The 21,511-nt window shown below is 40.6% G+C and overlaps 1 protein-coding gene across 3 annotated transcripts in view; it reads right to left on the reverse strand.

The window, feature by feature from the left end:
- The window catches only part of N4BP2L1 (NEDD4 binding protein 2 like 1), a 31,470-nt gene extending 10,929 nt beyond the window's left edge, over window positions 1-20,541 (reverse strand). Inside the window, exon 1 of one of the 3 annotated variants that reach the window (XM_043576564.1) lies at window positions 20,119-20,532. In XM_043576564.1, the coding sequence (XP_043432499.1) occupies window positions 20,119-20,300 (182 nt within the window). In that variant the 5' untranslated portion in view covers window positions 20,301-20,532. Of the gene's footprint in view, window positions 1-20,118 lie in introns of all 3 variants that reach the window. The other 2 variants (XM_043576570.1, XM_043576579.1) reach the window with 2 other exon arrangements.
- Window positions 20,542-21,511: the final 970 nt, after the last annotated feature.

Raw genomic sequence — 21,511 nt, forward strand, 5'->3', positions numbered from 1 at the left:
TGTTCCAATAAATTTTCTTTTCTTTTCAAGAATGCTGAGTACTAAACAAGGAGCTTGACATATATCATCTCTCCTTAACCTTTATAACAGTCTTATGAACTAAATAATATTTTCTCTAGTTTTTAGATAAAGAAACTAAGTGCTCAAGATGTTAAATAACTGGTCCAGGTTTACACAGCTTGGATGCTGTGCTGCCTAAATTTTACCTCAGGTCTACACAGAGTTCAGATACATGGGTGTTAGATACTTTGCCAGCTCTTGTGGATCGAAGAAAGACCTTCTATTGTCTTTACACATCAGCAGTTTGGCTTGATGAGAATTACTGGATTACAGTCCTTTCCCACAGATGTTTATAGTTCACATATGTTTTAGCTAGAAATGAGTTTAACTGGGGCACCTGGGTGGCTCAATTGTTTGAGCGTCCGACTTCGGCTCAGGTCAAGCTCTCACAGCAGGTCTGTGAGTTGGAGCCCTGCGTCAGGCTCTGTGCTACCAGAGTCTGGAGCCTTCTTCAGATTCTTGTCTGCCCCTCCCCTGCTCGCTCGCTTGCTCTCTCTCTCTCAAAAATAAACAAACAAACAAACATTAAAAAAAAGAAAGTGGCACGCTGCCACACCCAACAAAAAGTAATTAAGGAAATTCAGGTAGTTAGTTAACAGCTTTTGCAACAGTCTTACCAGGTTATGTCTAAGTACTGGGTTTATATTTTTATCATTTTTGTTCAGGTCGTCAGCTCAGAAATATGTGCTATTATACCTGTAATCGTTGCTTTGGTTATATTTATTATGGTTTTATTTATATTTATTCTCACATTTGTCTTCTATATTACTCTTTGATTTTCTGTATTGTGATTCTATTCACCTCCATCTCTAACAGACTTTAAAAATCCAACATTTTCTTTGGATACTTTTTAAAAAGTAGATCTCATTTAGCTCGTTTTTAATTTTTTTCTGCTTCCTTGCCAACTCCCTTCATGTTTCATACCTATTATTATTTTTGTATCTCACACCATGGAGAGAAATTTTCAAGAACAAACAAAGGTTAAATATATAGAAAAGGAAAAAATAATAATATAACAAGTATCTGTATACATACCATCTGGAGCTGATAATTGTTACCATTTTCTTATATTTGTTTTGTTGGCTTAAAATCCAGCTAACCTCCCTGCCCTTAACTCTGGCATTCCCAAACACCTTTACTCTATTTCTCTTTTCTCTTTTCCAGAGAACTTATCACCTCCTAACATAATACCCAGTTTCCTTACACTTTACATCTGCTTCCCTGCCTGTGGCATACAAGGTCCATGAGGGCACGATCTTTGTTTTGTTTTCAGTAATTATTCTCAAGTACCTAGGAGACTGCCCGAAATATAGCAGGCACTCAATAAATATTTGTTGAATGAATAAATGAAGGGAAAGTGTATTTTTTATATCTATTCATGTTTATATACAGACTTAGTCCATTCCTTTTAACTGCTATGTAGTTATCAGCAAACGTAGCTAACATTTTACTGTGTTCCAACACTATTCTCATGGCTTTACATTCCGCCTATAATGCTCAAATAGACCTGTGAGATAAGTACTGTATTGTTAGTAACCCCTCTGCTACAGATGAAGCAACTGAGAGCAGTGAGTGGATACAAAATCAAGGTACAGAAATTGGTTGTGTTTCAGGGCACCTGGGTGGCTCAATCGGTTAAGTGTCCCACTCTTTATTTCGGTTCAGGTCATGATCTCAGGGGTCCTGAGATTAAACCCCATGTTGGCTCCACCCTGGGCCTGGAGACTGGAGCCTGGTTAAGATTCTCTCTCCCTTTCCCTCTGCCCCTCCCGACTTGCACATGCACTCTCTCTCAAATAAAAGAAAAGAAGTAAGTAAGTAAGTAAGTAAGTAAATAAATAAATAAATAACATTGGTTGTTTCTATATAGTAATAACAAAACATCTGAAAAAGGAATAAAGAAAACAATCCTGTTCACAACAGTGTTAGAAACAATAAAATATTTGGGAGTAAATTTAACCAAGGAGGTGAAAGATCTGTATACTAAAAATAAAAGACATAAAACATGGGTGGGGGGAGTAAAAAAAAATGTAGTGCTTTTATTTCATTTTTTTTAATTCCAAGATTTTATTTAAATTCAAGTTTGTTAACATATAGTGTGGTATTGGTTTCAGGAGTGGAATTTAGTGATTCATCACTTATATACCACACCCAGTGCTCATCCAAAAAAGTGCCTTCCTTAATGCCCATCACCTATGTAGCCCATCCCCTCACCCAACTTTCCTCTAGCAACCCTCAGTTTGTTCTCTTAAAAGTCTCTTAAGGTTTGCCTCCCTGTTTTTATCTTATTTTATTTTTCCTTCCCTTCCCCTATGTTCATCTGTTTTGTTTCTTAAATTCCACATATGAATGAAATCATATGGTATTTATCTTTCTCTGACTGACTTATTTTGCTTAGCATAATACACTCTAGTTCCATCCACATCATTGCAAATGGCAAGATTTAATCTTTTTTGATGGCTGAGTAATATTCCATTGTGTGTGTACACACACACACATTCCATTGTGTGCGCACACACACACACACTACTTCGTCTTTATCCATTCATCAGTTGATGGACATTTGGATCTTTCCCCCCGCCTTTTTTTTTTTGAGAGAGAGGGGGTGGTGAGTGCCTGCATGCAAGCAGAGTAGGGGCAGAGAGAGAGGGAGAGAAAGAATCTTAAGCAGGCTCCATGCCCAGCACACAATCCCAAAACCATGAGATCATGATCTGAGCCAAAATCAAGAGCTGGACATTTAACTGACTAAGCAACCCAGGCACCCCTGGGCTTTTTACGTAATTTGGCTATTGTTGATAGTGCTGCTATAAACATTGTATTTGCCCTCAGTATTTTTGTATCCTTTCAATAAATACCTTTCAATAAATAGTGTAGTTGATGGGTCGTAGATTAGCTCTATCTTTAACTTTCTAAGGAAACTCCAGGCTGTTTTCCAAGTGGCTGTACCAGTTTGCATTCCCACCAACAGTGTAAGAGGGTTCCCTTTCTGTGCATCCTCGCCAACATCTGTTGTTACCTAAGTTGTTAATTTAGCCATTCTGACAGGTGCAAGGTGATATCTCATTGTAGTTTTGATATTATTTCCCTGATGGTGAGTAATGATGAGCATTTTTTCATGTGTCGGTCAGCCATTTGTATGTCTTCTTTGGAGAAATGTGTGTTTCTGTTTTCTGACCATTTCTTAGCTGGATTATTTATTTTTGGGGTGTTAAGTTTGATAAATTATTTATAGATTTTAGGTATTAGCCCTTTATCGGATATGTCATTTGCAAATATCATCTCCATTCTGTGTAGGTTTCCTTTTAGTTTGGTTGATTGTTTCCTTCACTGTACAGAAGCTTTTTATCTTGATGTAGTCCCAATAGTTCATTTTGCTTTTGTTTCCCCTGCCTCCAGAGACATATCTAGTAAGAAGTTGCTAAAGGTCAAAGAGTTGCTGCCTGTGTTCTCCTCTAGGATTTTGATGGCTTCCTATCTTACGTTGAGGTCTTTCATCCATTTTGAGTTTATTTTTGTGTATGGTATAAGTGGTCCAGTTTCATTTTTCTGCATGTCACTGTCCAGTTTTCCCAACACCATTTGCTGAAGAGACTGTCTTTTTTCCATTGTATATTCTTTCCTCCTTTGTCAAAGATGAGTTGACCATATACTTGTTCTATTTCTGGGTTCTCTATTTTGTTCCATTGGTATGAGTCTGTTTTTATGCCGGTACCATACTGTCTTGATGATTACAGCTTTGTAATACAGCTGAATTGTGAATTGTGTCCAGAATTGTGATGCCTCACACTTTGCTTGGCTTTTTCAACATTACTTTGGCTCATCGGGGTCTTTTCTGGTTTCATACAAATTTTAGAATTGTTTGTGCTAGCTCTGTGAAAAATCCTGGTGTTGACAGGGATTGCAAGATTTCTACACAGATTGCTTTGGATAGTATAGACATTTGAACAATATGTGTTCTTCCAATCCATGAACATGCAATGTTTTTCCATTTCTTTGTGTCTTCAATTTCTTTCATAGGTGTTCTATAGTTTTCAGAGTACAGATCTTTTGCCACTTTTGTTAGGTTTATTCCTAGGTATCTTATGGTTTTTGGTGCAATTGTAAATGGGCTTGATTCCTTGATTTCTCTTTCTGCTGCTTCGTCAATGGTGTATAGAAATGCAACAGATTTCTGTACATTGATTTTATATCCTGTGACTTCACTGAATTCATGTATCAGTTCTAGCAATTTTTTGATGGAGTCTTTCAGGTTTTCCATGTAAAGTATCATGTCATCTGCAAAGAGGGGAAGTTTGACTTCTTCCTTGCCTATTTGGATGCCTTTTCTTTTTGTTGTCTGGTTGCTGAGGCTGGGACTTCCAACACTATGTTGAACAATAGTGGTGAGAGTGGACATTCCTGTTGTGTTCATGACCTTAGGGGAAAGTTCTCAGCTTCTCCCCATGGAGGATGATATTAGCTGTGGGTCTTTTCTATATGGCTATTATGATGTTGAGGTATGTTCCTTCTTATCCCTACCTTTTTGAATGTTTTTATCAAGAAAGTGCTGTATTTTGTCAAATGCTTTTTATGCATCTATTGAGGGAATCATATAGTTCTTATCCTTTCTTTAATTAATGTGGTGTATCACATTGATTGATTTGCAGATTTTGAACCACCCCTGCATCCCAGGAATAAATCCCACTTGATTGTGGTGAATAATTCTTTTAATGTATTGTTGGATTTGATTTGCTAGTATCTTGTTGAGAATTTTTGCATCCATATTCATCAGGGATATGGGTCTGAAATTCTTTTTTTGAAGTCTTTGGTTTTAGAATCAAGGTAATACTGGCTTCATAGAATGAGTTTGGAAGTATTCTTTCCATTTTGTTTTTTTGAACAGTTTCAAAAGAATAGGTATTAACTCTTCTCTAAATGTTTGGTATAATTCCCTTGAGAAGCCATCTGGCCCTGGACTTATTTGTTGGGAGATTTTTGATTACTGATCCAATTTCTTTACTGGCTATGGGTCTGCTCAAATTTTCTATTTTTTCCTGTTGCAGTTTTGGTAGTTTATATGTTTCTCAGAATTTATCCATTTTTCCAGACTGCCCAATTTGTTGGCATATAATTGTTTATAATATTCTCTTATAATTGTTTGTATTTCTGTGGTGTTGGTTGTGATCTCTCCTCTTTCATTCGTGATTTTGTTTATTTGGGTCTTTTTTCTTTCCTGTTTGATAAGTCTGGCTAGGGGTTTATCAGTAAAGTCCAAAGCCAGCAGAAGAAGGGAAATAATAAAGATTAGAGCAGAAATAAATGACATAGAATAAAATAGAAAATGTAGTGTTCTTAGAATGTGTTAGAACTTAAGTGATTATCATCTGAAAAATAAATCCATATATATATATATATATATATATATATATATATTCCATATATATATATATATATATATATATATATATACACACACATACCTATATATATATAGGTCTACATATAAGAACCCCATCATAACCACAAATAAAAAACCTACAATAGGAACATTAAAAAATGAAGAGAAAGGCCCCAAAACACTAAAGAAAACCATCAAACAACAAGAGACCAAGAAACAGAGAACACAAAAACAACCAGAAAAAAAAAATGTAAATGGCAGTAAGTACATACCTACCAATAATTACTTTAAATGGGCTAAATGCTCCAATAAAATTACATAGGGTAATTTTATTGGATTTTTGAAAAATCTATAGGGGGAGCCCAGGTGGCTCAGCTGGTTGAACGTCTGGCTCTTGATTCAGCTCAGGTCATGATCTCCTAGTTTTGGGATTGAACTCCTCATCAAACTCTGTACTGACAGCATGGAGCCCGCTTGGGATTCTCTCTCTCCCTTTCTCTCTGCCCCTCCGCTGCTCACAGAAGCGCCTTCGCTCTCACGCTCTCTCTCTCTGAAAATAAATATTTTATAACATATCTAGGGGCTCCTGGGTGGCTCAGCTGGTTAAGCGTCTGACTTCGCCTCAGGTCATCATCTTGCAGTCCATGCATTCAAGCCCCATGTCAGGCACTGTGCTGACAGCTCAGAGCCTGGAAACTGCTTCAGATTCTGTGTATCCTTCTCTCTCTGCCCTTCCCCCACTCACACTCTTTCTCTCAAAAATAAACATTAAAAAGTATTTATAAAACTATATGCTGGGGGTGCCTGGGGTGGCTCAGTCAGTTAAGCGGCCGACTTCGGCTCAGGTCATGATCTCGCGGTCCGTGAGTTCGAGCCCCACATCGGCTCTCTGCTGACAGCTCAGAGCCTGGAGCCTGTTTCAGATTCTGTGTCTCCCTCTCTCTGACCCTCCCCTGTTCATGCTCTGTCTCTCTCTGTCTCAAAAAAAAAATAAATAAACGTTAAAAAAAAAAAAAGACTTGAAAAAAAAATATATGCTGCCTACAAGAGACTCACTTTAGCTCTAACAACACACAGACTGAAAATGAAGAGATGGAAAAAGACATTCTATGCCAAGGGAAAAGAAAAGAAAGTTGGAATAGCCATACTCATATCAAATAAAACCAACTTTGAAACAAAGACTGTAACAAAAGACAAAGAAAAGACATTATATAACAATAGAGGTGTCAATCCAAGAAGAAAACAGAACTTTCATAAATATTTATGCATCAAAATAAATAGAGGCGCCTAGAGGCGCCTGGGTGGCTCAGTCAATTAAGCACCCAACTTCGGTTCAAGTCATGATCTCACAGATCCTGAGTTTGAACCCCCATGGGACTCTGCTTACAGCTCGGAGCCTGCTTTGGATTCTCTGTCTCCCTCTTTCTCTGCCCCTCCCCCACTTGTGCTCACTCTCACTTTCTCTCTCTCTCAAAAATAAATAAGTAAACATTTAAAAAAAAATAGGAGGACCTAAATAGATAAAGCAAATATTTACAGACAAAAAGGGAAAAACTGACAGTGATACAATAATACTGGGGACTTTAATGCCTCACTTAGATCAATGAATAGATCATCCACACAGAAAATCAATAAAGAAACATTGGCCTTAAACAACACATCAGACCAGATGGGTTTAATATACAGAACATTGCATCCAAAAACTGCAGAATATACATTCTCTTCAAGTGCGCATGGGACACTCTCATAGATATATCATATGTTAGGCCACAAAACAAGTCTCAGTAAATTCAAGACGACTTAAGTCACATCAAGCATCTTTTCTGATAACAACGGCATGAAGTTAGAAATCAATTAAGAGAAGAAAACTGGAAAAAACACAAACATTTGGAGACTAAACAGCATGCCACTAACCAAGCAATGGGTCAATGAATACATCAATAGGAAAATCAAAAAATACCTTGAGACAAATTAAAATGGAAATACAACTTTCCAAATCTATGGGATACAGCAATAGCTGTTCTAAGAGGGACATTCATAGCAATACAGACATATTTCAAGAAATAAGAAAAATCCCAAATAAACAATCTAAATTTACACCTAAAGGAACTAGAAAAAGAAGAAAAAAACAAGACCCAAAGTTAGTAGTAGAAGCAAGGAAATAATTAAGCTCAGAGTAGAGATAAATGAAATAGAGACTAAAAAGGATAATAGAAAAGATCAATGAAAGTAATAGTGGGTTCTTTGAAAAGATACACAAAATCAATAAACTTCATCAAGAAAAAAAGATTTATCAGACTCCTCCAGAAAACAAGAGAAAGGACCCAAATTAATAAAATAAGATACTAAAGAGAAGTTACAACCAACATCACAGAACTGCAAAGAATTATAAGAGACTATCACAAATAATTATATGCCAACAAACTGGACAACCTAGAAGAAATGGAAAAATTCATAGAAACACACAACCTTCCAAAACTGAATCAGGAAGAAACAGAAAATCTGAATAGACCAATTACAAGTTATGAAAATGAATCAGTAATTTAAAAACTCCCAAAAAACAAAATTCCAGGACCAGCTTCACAGGTGAATTTTACCAAACACTTAAAGAAGAGTTAGTGTTTATCCTTCTCGAATTGTTCCAAAAATTAAAGAGGAAGTAACAATTCCAAACTCATTTTATCCTGATAGCAAAATCAGACAAAGACACCACAAAAGAAAGAAAATCTCAGGCCAGTATCCCTGATGAACATAGATGCAAAAATCCTCAACAAAATATTAGCAAACCACATTTGACAATATATTAAAAAGATCAAACACTATGGTCAAGTGGGATTTATCCCAGGGATGCAAGGATGGTACACCATCGGCAAATCAATCAATGTGATATGCCACATTAACAAAGTAAAGAATAAAAATCATATGACCATCTAATTAGAGAATAAGCTAACTTATTAGTTACAGAATAAGCACTTGATGAAATTCAACATCCATTTTTATCCTCCTGGCCACTAGGCACCATGATAGCTAGCCTGTGTGGCCCAAGCAAGGTCTTTCAGGCATTAGGCTGGGCAGCCCTCCTTGGGGTCCCAGACATGAGGCCAAGAACACAGCTGAAAGTGGAGGCCTGGTATGTGGATCCTGGAGGGAGACCATAGGATGAGATGGTCCAGGCCCCAGGGGCGATGGGAAGAACCTGCAGCAGGAGGGCCAAACTGTAGGTGGCCCTTGTCTCACTCCAGTGCTTGCCTTGGGTTGTATCTTCAACATCCATTTATAATTCAAAACTTCCAAAAAGGAACATAATACCTCAACATAATAAAGGCCATATATGATAAATCTACAGCATGATAAATATCATGCTCAATGGTGAAAAGCTAAAAGCTTTCCCTCTAAGATCAGGAACAAGACAAGTTCTTGCCCCTCTTGCCACTTTCATTCAACAGAGTGCTGGAACCCCTAGCTACAGCAATCAGATAAGAAAAATAAAATGCTTGATTCAAAATGTTAAGGAAGTAAAACTGTCACTATTTACAGATGACATGATACTATATAAAGAAAACCCTAAAGACTCCACCAGAAAAAACTATCCGAATAAATGAATTCAGTAAAGTTCCAAAATACAAAATTAACACGCAGAATTTGTTACATCTGTATATACTAATAATGAGCTATCAGAAAGAAAAATGAAGAAAATCTTATTTACAACTTCATCAAAAAGAATAAAATACCTGGGGATAAATTTAACATAGTAGGTTAAAGACCTGTACTCTGAAAACTGTAAAAAGATTTTATTGATGAAAGAAACTGAAGACAACACAAATAATGGAAAGATACAATGTGATCATGGGTTGGAAGAGTTAATATTGTCAAAATGTCTATACTACCCAAAGCGATCACAGATTCAATACAATCCCCATCAAAATACCAATAGTATTTTTCACAGAACTAGAACAAATGATATTAAAATTTGTATGGAACACCAAAAGACCCCAAACAGCCAAAGCAATCTTAAGAAGGAAAAACAAAGCTGGAGGTATTATTCTCCCTGATTTCAAGCTACACTACAAAGCTATATTAATCAAAACAATATATTACCGGCACAAAACAGACACATAGATCAATGAAATATAATAGAGAGCCCAGAAATAAACCCACATTTGTATGACCAATTAATCTATAACAAAGGAGACAAGATATACGATGGGGAAAAGACAGTCTCTTCAATATATGATGCTGGAAAAACTGGACACCATATGCAAAAGAGTGAAACTGGACCCTTTTCTTATACCATACATAAACTCAAGGTGGATTAAAGACTTGAATGTAACACCTGAAATCATAAAACTCCAAAAAGAAAATATAGGCAGTAAGCTCTTTGACATCATTCTTAGTAATATTTTTTTGGACTCGTGTCCTTAAGCAAGGGCAACAAAAGCTGTACCAAACAAATGTAATTACATCAAACTAAAAATATTTTGCACATTGAGGGAAACCATCAACAAAATAAAAAGGTAAATCTACTGAATGGGAGAAGGTATTTGCAAGTCATTCATCAAGAGGTTAATATCCAAAATGTATAAAGAACTTACACAACATATTATTAAAAAAAATAATCTCATTTAAAAATGGGCAGAGGACTTGAATAGATTGTTCTCCAAAGAAGACCTACACTAACATGAAACAGGTGAAACATGAAAGGTGCTCAACATCACTAATAATCAGGGAAATGTAAATAAAACCATAATGAGATATCACCACACACCAGGCATAATGGCCATTATCACACAGAAATAAAAGATTTTTATTTTTTTAGTAAGGTAAGAATGTGGATAAAAGGACCCTCAGACACTGCTGGTGGGATTTTAAGTTGGTGCAGCCACTGTGAAAAATAGTATGGAGGTTCTTCAAAAAATTAAAAATAGAACTACCATATGATCCAGCCATTCCACTTCTGGAAGAAAACAAAAACACCAATTTGAAGAGATATATGCATCCCCATGTTCACTGCAGCATTTTTTACAATAGACAAAATATGAAACCAGCCTAAGCGTCCATAAACAGATGAATGTATAATGAAGATGTGGTGTATATATGAAATATTAGCCGTAAAAAGAATAAAATCTTCCCATTTGTGACAACATGGATGGACCTAGAGGCTATAATGCTAAGTGAAATAAGTCAGACAGAGAAAGACAAATACAAAAATGATTTCACTTATATGTGGAATCTAAACAACAAAACAAATGTCATATGTCAATGATATCTCATTAAAGCTGGAAAAAAACAAAGACCCTTGAGTGCTACAGCTAGATTAAAACCTAGACTTCCGGCCCCAGAGCTGCACACTAAACCACTACGCGTGAGTGCTATAAAAACAAACAAACCACATTCATTTATCCTTTTCTCTAGTGACATTTAGGTTGTTTGCAGTTTTCCTTACTATGAACAAGTTTCAATGAACATCATTGTGCCTATCTCCCTTCGCATGCATACGTTGAACGTTTCCTGAGGCTATATACATCAAGAGGAGTAGCTATGGGATCCTTTTTTGTTTTTTGAAAGAACAGAGCAGGTGTTGTTTAAAAGTTTCTTCCTTTCAGAAAAATGTTTTTCTCTGATAGAATATATGTTCCATGAAGGCAGGAATGTTTTGTTCACTGCTGTATTCTAAGCAAATAGAAGAATGTCAAGCACATGAGACATACTCAATAAACACCTGCTGAAGATATGAATGGTTCTGGAATATTAAGCTCTATTTCCTTAATTATGCAAACTCATTTTATATAGCCCCAAACTGTATGAGGAGAATTTCTAGTTACTCATCTTTGTACATTGAGAATTTTACCTAACCCTTGGGTTTACCCCCAAAAGGGACTGGAAGAGAGGATTCTTCTTGGATCCCAGTACTTCCTCTGATGTTACTGGTATTCTTTTCAAGGATTTTATTTCTTTTTTAATGTTTACTTTTTTATTTTCAGAGAGATAGAGAGCGAGCAGGGGAGGCACAGAGAGAGAGAGAGAGAGAGAGAGAGAGAGAGAGAGAGAGAGAGAGAATCCCATGCAGGCTCTGTGCCGTCAGTTTCCCAGGAACTGTGAAATAATGACCTATGCCGAAACCAAGAGTAAGATGCTCAACCAACTGAGCTAGCCAGGTGCCCCCTCCTCGAGGGCTTTAAACTGGGAAGTAAGGAACAAGTTCTATGACCCAACACCCTGAAGAGAATGGGGAGGGAACCATGGCTGTTAATGACTTGGGACAGTTTCCCCTGAGGCCTGGTGTGGCTTGACCTTGTTGGTGCTTCCAAACACCATGTCAAAGCTGAACCTTGCCCTATTGTAAAGGGTTGGAAAGATGCAACTCAACCACTGCCAGCCCCATGGATACCACCAAGCCACCGTGGCTAAGGAGACTGCAGCGAGGAGTTCCCAGTCTGTCCTACTGCTCCCTCTTGCTCTTACCCCTCGTGCCTCCAAAGGAGGGCATGTGAATGCCTACCAGACTCCCAGATAGCCCTCAAGGTCCAGTGCATCCCACTCCACTCTACCTATGAGAACTCCCTTTTTTTGCATGCGAACAACTCCCTTCTGTCGAATCTAGCAATGGTACAGGTGTCCCCATGTTTCTATTGTTGGTCACTTCAGCCAGGCTCAGAATAGGAGGAATCAGAAGCACACCTACCTCAGTGTTAACTTGTTTTTTGCTGTGTTTTCCCAAGATGTCCTAAGTCAGTTATAGACAACAGAACAGTGGTTGAACAGAAAACCGTTGGCTGCTGCTTCTCTGTGAAAGCAGCTGCGTCTTTGATTCTAATTTTTAAACCCCTCTTTAGTGTGACTCCTGGGTGGTGAAGGTGGCACATCCAACATCTTCACGTGTAAAACACAGGAAGGATTTTCTTGTGTACCGATGGAAGAGGACTTTGGAGCAGATGGCTGTACCTACGCTTTGTTTCTCTCATCTATTCTCCACAGCCCATTCATTCTTTTACACCTCTCTTTGTGTGAATAATCTCCTTTTCACTTTTGTGCTCTACTCGAGTCCCATGCTGACAACTGAGCTGGCAACTGTTAGGAAGCTTCTGGCACTGACAAATCCATCAAATATTTAGTGACGTAGGCCTACTAGGTGCCAGACCTTCTCTCAGAAGCTGAAGAAAAAATATTTCCTGATATCGAGGAGCTCACAACACGTCTCACAAAGCTACCTTCTAGTAAAACAAATAGATAATAAGTAACCATATGTCAGGGGGTGCTACCGTAAGGGAGAAAAGGAAGTCAAAGTACAGGGCAAAGAATGCTGGAGAGGTGCTACTTTCGAGAGCAGAGAAAGCCCCTCTTAAAATATCCTTAAAAAATGTGAAAAAGAACATTGAAATATCCTCGCTATACAATCATGCCTCAACAGGATTCCCTAGTAACTATGAAAAGCAGATGTATGTGTGTTTGTTCATGAACATCCCTGGTAGGTAAGACCACTTTGTGTATTACAAAATCTGGAATCTCAGGACCAAGTGCATGATTCTCTGATTCTAATTTCCTCGCTTATAAAATGAAATCAACCATATCATAGGGTTATTGTAAAGAGCCAATAAGCCAGCGTCTATAAACTGCCAAGCACACAGTTAGCACTCAACAAATGTATACTTTCTTTCCTTTCTCCCTTCTCTTTTCCCGGCTCTTACCTTGATAAAACCAGACAGCCTTCTCCCCAAGTCATACACATGATGCCATAGAGATCCTTATGAAGGAACAATCAGAAATTAGGTCAGTTTTTCCTTATTGTACAATGTCCTCAATCCATAGAGCCTAGGTCTCTTTAGATAATTTGGAGTGAAAACAAACAATTCCTTATTGGGTTCCTCTAGAGTCTGAATGGGCCTAGAATGGTGCCATTAAATAGAGAAGAGTTCACTGAAATGCCAAGAGGGAACTAAGTCACTAGATTGAATTACAAATGTCTTATCCTGTGAGTAGATGAGGCTTCAGACCCTCGGGGGTTGGATATTTACTACATCTCTCTCCAACATACCATAATCAGGATAAATATGAGTACTTATTAAAAAATCTAAATCATCCCCTCCCATTGTCCCAGTGGTACCACATTAATAAAGAAAATTAATTCCCTGGTATTTTTTATAGCCAAAGAAATATATCATCAATAATGACAAATAATAAAAGGTGACTTTCTTACTCTAAGAGTTAATCCAGGTAAACTTAGCCCCTTTAATAGACCACGTAAGCGTTTTTTAATTAAACAACAAATTCAAAACCAACTTCATTAGTCTTTCACGAGGTCACTCCCAGTGGCCTCTTCCTTTGGTGCAGAAGTAAAAGCTCTGCACTACAAATAGGAAGTCATCCCTGTGACCCTGATCAAGATGTCTAACTTCTCAGTGTCTTAGGCTTGGATTAGGTTAAGGGAACATCTTGTGCATGTCTGAGATCTTCCTATGAACACATTCTTCCCCTTTCATTTCTTCCTCTATTTCTACTGCTTCTCTAGTCATAAACCACACCTGCAATATTATCTTGGTCCAATTCAGCAGCGTGTTCTTCTACTTTCCCAATGGCTCCAGGACTACGATGGTGGAGAATCTCCTGTATAGCTGGGCAGCCTTTCCACCAAGTAATTATAAACACATATCGCACTGTATATTCTTCCTCCCTGTGAAACATTTAAAGCACAGTCCTTATTCATATTCATAGTCCTTATAGTCCTTATAGTCTATAAGCCTATAGTCCTTATAGTCCTTATTCATCCCAACCTCCAGAGAGAGGTGTTGTAAGGACTCTCAGAAGGAGCTCAGCAGAGAAGCTTAAAACCCACCTTAGGAAAATCATTAAAAATGTAAAAAAACTAGTAGTTTCTCCAAGTAGACTTCAGTGAATAAAGATCTGATATGTCCACCTACCTGATCCTTTATTTTCATATACACAGACTTGGAATACCGCAAACTTTCTATTTTGACCTTGCTTTTATTTATAAGAGCCCTGGCCTCATAAATAAAAATGCATGGCCCAAGCCTGCTGGCCGGGGAGGCCGTGGAGCACAGTATGCTTTGGGCTTTAACCTCTCACTACTACAGTTAGCTAACTTAACTGATCCCTTCTCACTGCTGCCCACACGTCACCGTGTCCGCTTGCAAAGTATACCTTCGTCCTTGCCTCTGTCTTATCATTGTGTCACATCAGGAAAGCATCCTCTCACTTCCTTGGAAAGTTTAGCGCCAAAAAATAATGAAACGGTATGTCACTTAGTGGAAAATTTCATGTTATCCAGAGACACAAACAAAAGAAAAGATAGCTGTCGGCAAACATCCTTTGCGCCTGACTGAATCTATGTTGCAAACCATTTGTGACACTGCCAGAGGGAACCGGAACATGGCAAAAGATGCAACATGTACTAGAGCATGGTTCCTAGACTTTGACTGAAATGTAAAGATTTAAAGAAATTCCAGGTAACTGACATAAGGTTGGCAACACTTTTCAAATAAGGCCTAAAAACAGAAGGAAAGACCACCCTTTACTCTTGCCATTTCCTTTCAAATGGACAATTTAGTGGTATATCCATGAAATGGAATATTATTCAGCCACAAAAAGTAATGAGATTCTGATATAGGCTACCACCTAGAAGAACCTTGAAAACATTAAGCCAAATGAAATAAACCAGACACAAAGAGACAAATATTGTTATGATTCCACTTACATGAGGTATCTAGAGTAGTAAAATACATAACGACAGAAAACAGATCAGAGGTTACCAGGGGCTAAGGAGAAGCAGGGATGGGGGGTTATTGCTTAATGGGTAGAGTTTCTTGAAATAGATACTGGTGATGGTTGCCCAACATCATATAATTAATGCCACTGAATTGCACACTTAAAAAATGGTCAAAATGGCCCCAAAGGGGGGATATTTTCACACACACACACACACACACACACACACACACACACACACACACACTGCAAAGCATAGAGGGAAACAGATCGTCCACAGATGCTTTCATTGATGTAAGAGGAAAGGATAGATGCAGATCCAGGTGAGTTTTTCAGTGCAGCTGTGGAAACAGATAGTTCTGGATCATCTGCTGAGAGTGAAAGGGTCTTGGGACTGGAATCCTATTTCTTCTATCAACTCGGTACTCCTTTGTGCAGGTTTGGATGTTTCCGGTGATCTGGCTCTGTGTTAACCTAACCAACACATTCACAGATATGAACCGTCCACTCAGTCAAGCCATCCTCCTCACTAGCCTAGAACACCCAGCTCTCCCAATTCATGTCGCTAATCCTTTTTCTTTGTTCAGCCATATCCTTCCCCTCGTCAAGGCCAGCTCAATAGCCATTCCCACGTGGCAGAGACAATCTCTTCCATAGTTTTCCTATCTTCCTAACCATCCTCAGTGACCAACCTGGTCTTGAACACCAAAAGCATATAAAATGCTCTTCCCCATCAGAGCTCACTTACCCACAGTAGTGTATTGATTATTGTTTTCCATCTGTTAGTCTTTTGTGAGCTCCTTCTCTTAATCTTATTTATTGAGCAAGTACTAATAGTCTTTTAAGTACCCAGCAACTGCTATTATTGTTGATTAGTGAATAATTAGCAAGAGTTAATATTTATGTAGTCCAGGAATTCCACAGTGCTTTCACACATATAATTATAGGATTACTGTTTACCATGGTATCTTAAATCCCCAACAAAAAACTTATTAATGAAATATTAGCTCCATTTGAATGAAAAAGAACCTGAGGTGTCAAAGAGTCAAGTGGCACATGCTAGTTCATATGCTAATAATTAACAAAATATTTAATTACTTGATAACAAAATTAATAACAATAAGTAATTACAATCAATCTTGTGTATTAAAAAAGTCTCCTACTATATTTCCAACTAAGAATAAACCTAGGAAAGATATTTCATATAGAAAATGACACATTTATTGTGTTATTTAGTGTTTTATCACACAACCTGAGTCTATCTAGCCAAGTCATTCCTCAAAACTATTTTCAACTTTAAAAAGTTAACAAGTAACACATATTTGTCATAGAAAAATGAGAAAGTAAGTCTGGTAGGAAAAGTCCATAATTCTACTATCTAATGTCAACAACCACCAACAGATACCTTTTTGCACATTTCATGTGAGTATATGTAGACCCTCTTTCTTTGAACAGAAAATGGGATTTCTGATAGACAGCTTTGTTATTAGGCTTTTTAACTTAATTGGGGGAATGAATATATTTGCATGTCAAATACATCTATGTCCCCATTAATGACTGCATGACTTATAAGCTAATCCTCTATTTCTGTATGTTTAAGTTGGCTCACATTTTTTTTTCTATCATATAAAAAACTCTGTGATGAACACTCCCCTATATTCATGCGCTTGTCCAATTACTACCTTAGGATGAATTCCTGGAAGTAGGAATTACAGGTCAATGGTAAGAAACTATTTTTGAAATGTTTGTGGTTTGTGTTTTGTTTTGTTTTGTTTTGTTTTCCATGAAACAGAGGTGATAAAACAGATTTAGGGGGCATGCTAAGTTTTTAGTATTCTGTTGTACTCAAATTTTTTTTAAACCTGGTAAAACTCTGTTTTTTAAATATGTCCAAAGAATTTAAATAGAAGGTTTCAACATTCAAGCCCCTTCAAACTATAAAAACATATTGGTTGAAAAGCATAAAAATCTAACAGTGATTTGGAAGACAAGACATATCCTAATTTCAATAACTTTTATTATTTCTTTAATCAAATGAGAAATAACAGCAGAAAAAGAAGAACCCACATTTGTAAAAACGATCTCCTCCAATTTTTTAAATTTTTATTTTTTGGATTCAAAAAATACATATTCATTATAGAAAATTTGGAAAATACATAGAAGAAAATATGAATTTCCAAGAATCCAACAATACATAAGAGAGCCTTACAGTTTTACTACTTTCTACACATGTGTACTTTTTAACAATTTGCCATTTTCCTTCTCTCGCCCACCCGATGCCCCAGAAGAGAGGCGAAGGCAGGTCCTTGAGGACCACGGCCTGTGACATCCACCATACCACTCTGTCCTTACTGCAGGCCTCCCTTCTTGCTGAGCTGTGGCCTGGTTCCTTGCTTACTTCCCAGACTGCTTTGTAAATGCACCGCCCACCCCCCAAAGTGCCAAGGCTCCTCTGCCTCCAGAAGTCCCAAGCGGGAGAACTCACAAAGTTAACTTCCAGCTAGCTGCCTGCTTCATTTCAGGGCCAGGCTTCTCCCAAGTGACACCTTGAAGATTTATCTCAGCTGATCAACGTCTGAAGCAGCAACTAATACCTCTTAAAATGTATATAGCACGTTAAAGTTTAGCGAGTTCTCTCACACACATTTAACCTCTGCAAGAGTCTTCTGAAGTGAACAGAGCAGATATCCTTATTTAACAGAGAAGGAAACAAGGTGCAGAGGAGCCGAGGAAAGATCATACATAGCTAGTGAGTGGCAGAGCTTGGACTGGAAGCCATAAATTGACTCCAAGGTCAGAGCTCTTTACCTAGCCATTAAACCGTGCTTAAGTCTGACAACTAGAAATTAAGAACCAGAAGGGTCTTCAACAGATCACCTCATCTAATCCCTTCTTAGTATTCACACATAAGGAAAATGAGTCCCCGAGAAGCTAGGTGATTGCCGAAAGTCACCAGCTTTCGCGATGAAGAGAATCTAAAGGCACAATCTTCAGACTCCCAGGCCAGTGCTCACGCCAGTCGTCCCTAGAGAGATGTTCTTTAATAAGCTGGTCTCTCATCCGGTGTCTTCTGCTTAGCCAAATGTCAACCAGGAATTAAAATCCTAAAAGTGTAGAATGTTAGAGCCAGAAGGAACCTTAAAGACCACCCAGGCCAACCCACTCACTTTACAGATGAGGAGTCTAAGATCCAGAACCCATGGCTTCCGACATTCAATTCTATGCACTTTCCTTCCAACTCATCCTGTCACTTCCCTTCTGAGTAGTTAAAAACAAAATCTGGCCAAAGATGTTTACTTCCTTCCTTGACATTCAGTGTGCCACAGGCCACAGATCAGCAAAGTCAAAGTGAAACTAAATGGGATTTGAATTCAGAAGATACTTAGTTTGTAACAGATGTACCCACCATGACCGTAGCATGAAATATCCAAGTTCTGCTGCGTTCTAAGCAGCCTCCCCCACTCTCCACCCTCCACCTCCATAACCAGACAGCAGGTCTATTGAAATGTGTGTGTCGTAGGAAAGGGCACCAATGACCCTTTGGAAGTCACCCATCCTTTTATCTGTGAAAATGTAGCAATATTGTTTGGCTAAAGGCTTTTACTCCACAAATCAGCCAGGAATCCTGATTAAAGCTGGCAGCACATCACCAAGGCTGTCACAGTTCCTTGACCCCAGTGGACCCAGATCCTGCTCTCACCATCTTTGTATCATCTGTGTATCATCCAAATCAGCTCCTGAAAGTATGCTACCTTGATTCTCCTGTAGCAGGTCCATGGCTCTATGGCTAGCCTTCTTTCTCTAATGAGATGGAAAGCTCTTTGAGGGCAAGGCACTACTTCTGCCATTGCCCCTAGCGTCAAGAAACTTGAAGAAGGGTAAACAAAACCATGTGAAAACCAAGCGCAGTCACAGAGGTGTAAACAGGAAGCCAAGGAGCCCAGAAGAGAGCATCTACTGGTGGGGAGGGGTAGCTGCTGGGTAAGGTAACAGATCCGAGCCTTAAAGGGCTAGTGGAATCAGTCGGGCAAAGGTAGGCGGAAGGCAAGCCAGGCAGGCGGGCCAGCGTCAGCAAAAGCAAGGAGAGAAAACAGTTCAACGTTGCCGGAGCATCAAGTGCAAGGCGGGGAGTGGTGGGAACTGAGGCTGTAGCGGTGGGCCCAGCTCCGAGGCGGCAGGCAACAAGCCCGCGTAATTCGCGCTGACCTGTACGGGGAGGGCCGCTTACGCAATTCGCGAGTAAACGAATTTGGGCGCCCATTACGAGGCTCTGTCAATGACCGCCAGCCGCGGCCGCGCCGGCCCCCTCCCCCTTGCACCTGTGCGCCTTCGCAGCTGCCAAAGCAAACGCAGCGCTGCCTTAATCCGCTAGATTTTCAACGCGGGCCGCACGCCCCCCCCCCTGCCCCCCGGCCGCGGCCACTGCTGCCTTGGGTCCCCCGCCCCCTGGCCCTCTCGCGTCTCCGCTCGGGTTTAAAACGCCTGTTGACGCACTGTGGCGAGTGCCTGCGCGCTAGCGGGCGGCCCCGCGGTTTTCTCTGCAGTCGCCACCGGGGTTCCTTAAGAAGAATCCCTGCGGGCCTCCCGACCCCGGGCTGGAGGCGGCCAAGGCTCCCTCGGCCCGGCTGGCCCGGGGCCTGGCTCGGCGGCCGGGCAGGGGCCGGTGCCATCTGGGGCTTGCGCAAGGCGCAGTGCCGAAATCCGTTCTCCCGGGAAAGCGCAGCGTGGAAACAAACAGGACGGGCCGCCCTCCTCTCCCGGCCCGCGGCCAGGCGGGCACCGGGGACGGCGCGGGCTCCCCCGCAGCCGGGCTCGGGCCGGGGCCGGGGCCAGGACCCCGGGCGGGCGCGGCGGCGGCGGCGGCGGCGCGGGGTGGGGGGGGCACGGGGCGGAGCGGCTCGGGGCAGGGGCTCGCTCGGCCGGGGTCCGCGCGCCGGCGCCCAGGCCGATGTCATTACCTGGCCAGTGTAGTTTTCCCCGAGCCCGGGAGGCCTCGCAGGAGGTAGAGATGTTTCCTAAAGCTGTGGCGGCGCGGAGGTGTCCCACGCGGGGGCGGCGGGGCCGGCGGCCGAGGTTGCTGCTGCTGCTGCTGCTGCTGGAGGCTCAGCCTCCCAAAGGATTCAAGAAAACTCTCCTCCATGGGGTGGGGGCCGGCTGCGAGAGCCCCGGGTTTCCTTTCCTGAAGTCACGGTCTTGGCCAAAGCTGTTGTTTTTGTGGCTCTCCGGCCATGTGATAGATGGAGGGGCGGGCGCTCGGAGGCCAGCCCCTCCTTCCCACCCGACCGAACCGCGCTGCGTGGGAGGGGGCGTCCCTACCTGGAAAGCTGGGGACGCTGGGAGACTGGCAGCCAGGAAAACCTGAGTGACGCGCTCTCACCGAGCCCCCCGCCCGCCCCGCTCTCGGACTCCCTCCCTTGCCTCTCGGTGCCCTTCGCCCAGTGGCGGGAGGACCTGCCTGTTGGGACACTGGGACACTTCCCCCGGGCCGCCCGCCGTGGAAGTCAGGCTCTCTGCAACAGCCCTCCTCCACCCCACCCCCGACTGGCCTAGACCTTGAAAGTGAAATCATTTTAGTTGACGATTACAGAACGTGAACAGCATTTTGAATAGTTAACAGTAAAGTCCATTGTCCTCCCCAATTTGTGAGCACCAATATCTGGCTAGTGTCCCAGCTGCTAATACCACTGTCCCGGGCCTCTATCGTTTTTGGGTTTTTTTTTTAATCCTTCTTTATCAGCCTGCCAAAAAAACATTCTTAGAAAGCTTTGCTGCCTCAACATAACTTTAAGTCTCTCCATTGGAAAAAGCACCCCTTAAAACTCAGATTGATCTATCAATAGTAGCATAAACTGGGGCTCACGGGAAGGAAAGACCATATTGCTCTGCTTCCATCTGAAAAGACATGGCCTCCCCAGGAAAAGGAGCAGTCTACGGAAATCCTTTCTAGAGAAGCATCCAGAATTGAGTTCTAAGTTCCAGGAACTGGTGAGCGCCAGTTGGTTGATCACCATAGCACTCTCCAGTATTTCACACTCAAGAGTGTGACAGAGTGATCCTATTTTTTGAACCAAAATTCAAGACGCATGGACTGAAAGAGACAATATTAAAAATACCATGCTGGAAAGATCCAGGAGGTATGGTGGCTTTGGCTGTAATAATTATTGTAAAGTACATACATTTTGCTTTTGGCAGCCAAGGTATGAAAATTTTGAAAAGGAATTGTGAAGAAAAGCAACTTCCTTCTTAAACAAAATCCAGAGATTTCACAGGAAACTTTGGATGGAAGGCCCAAGTAGGGAGGGGCTCTGTGCTGAGAATCCAACCTTGGGATTCCCCTGGAGGGGTGGGGGC

This window comes from Prionailurus bengalensis, chromosome A1 (genome assembly GCF_016509475.1).
Source record: "Prionailurus bengalensis isolate Pbe53 chromosome A1, Fcat_Pben_1.1_paternal_pri, whole genome shotgun sequence".
NCBI classification, from domain to species: domain Eukaryota; kingdom Metazoa; phylum Chordata; class Mammalia; order Carnivora; family Felidae; genus Prionailurus; species Prionailurus bengalensis.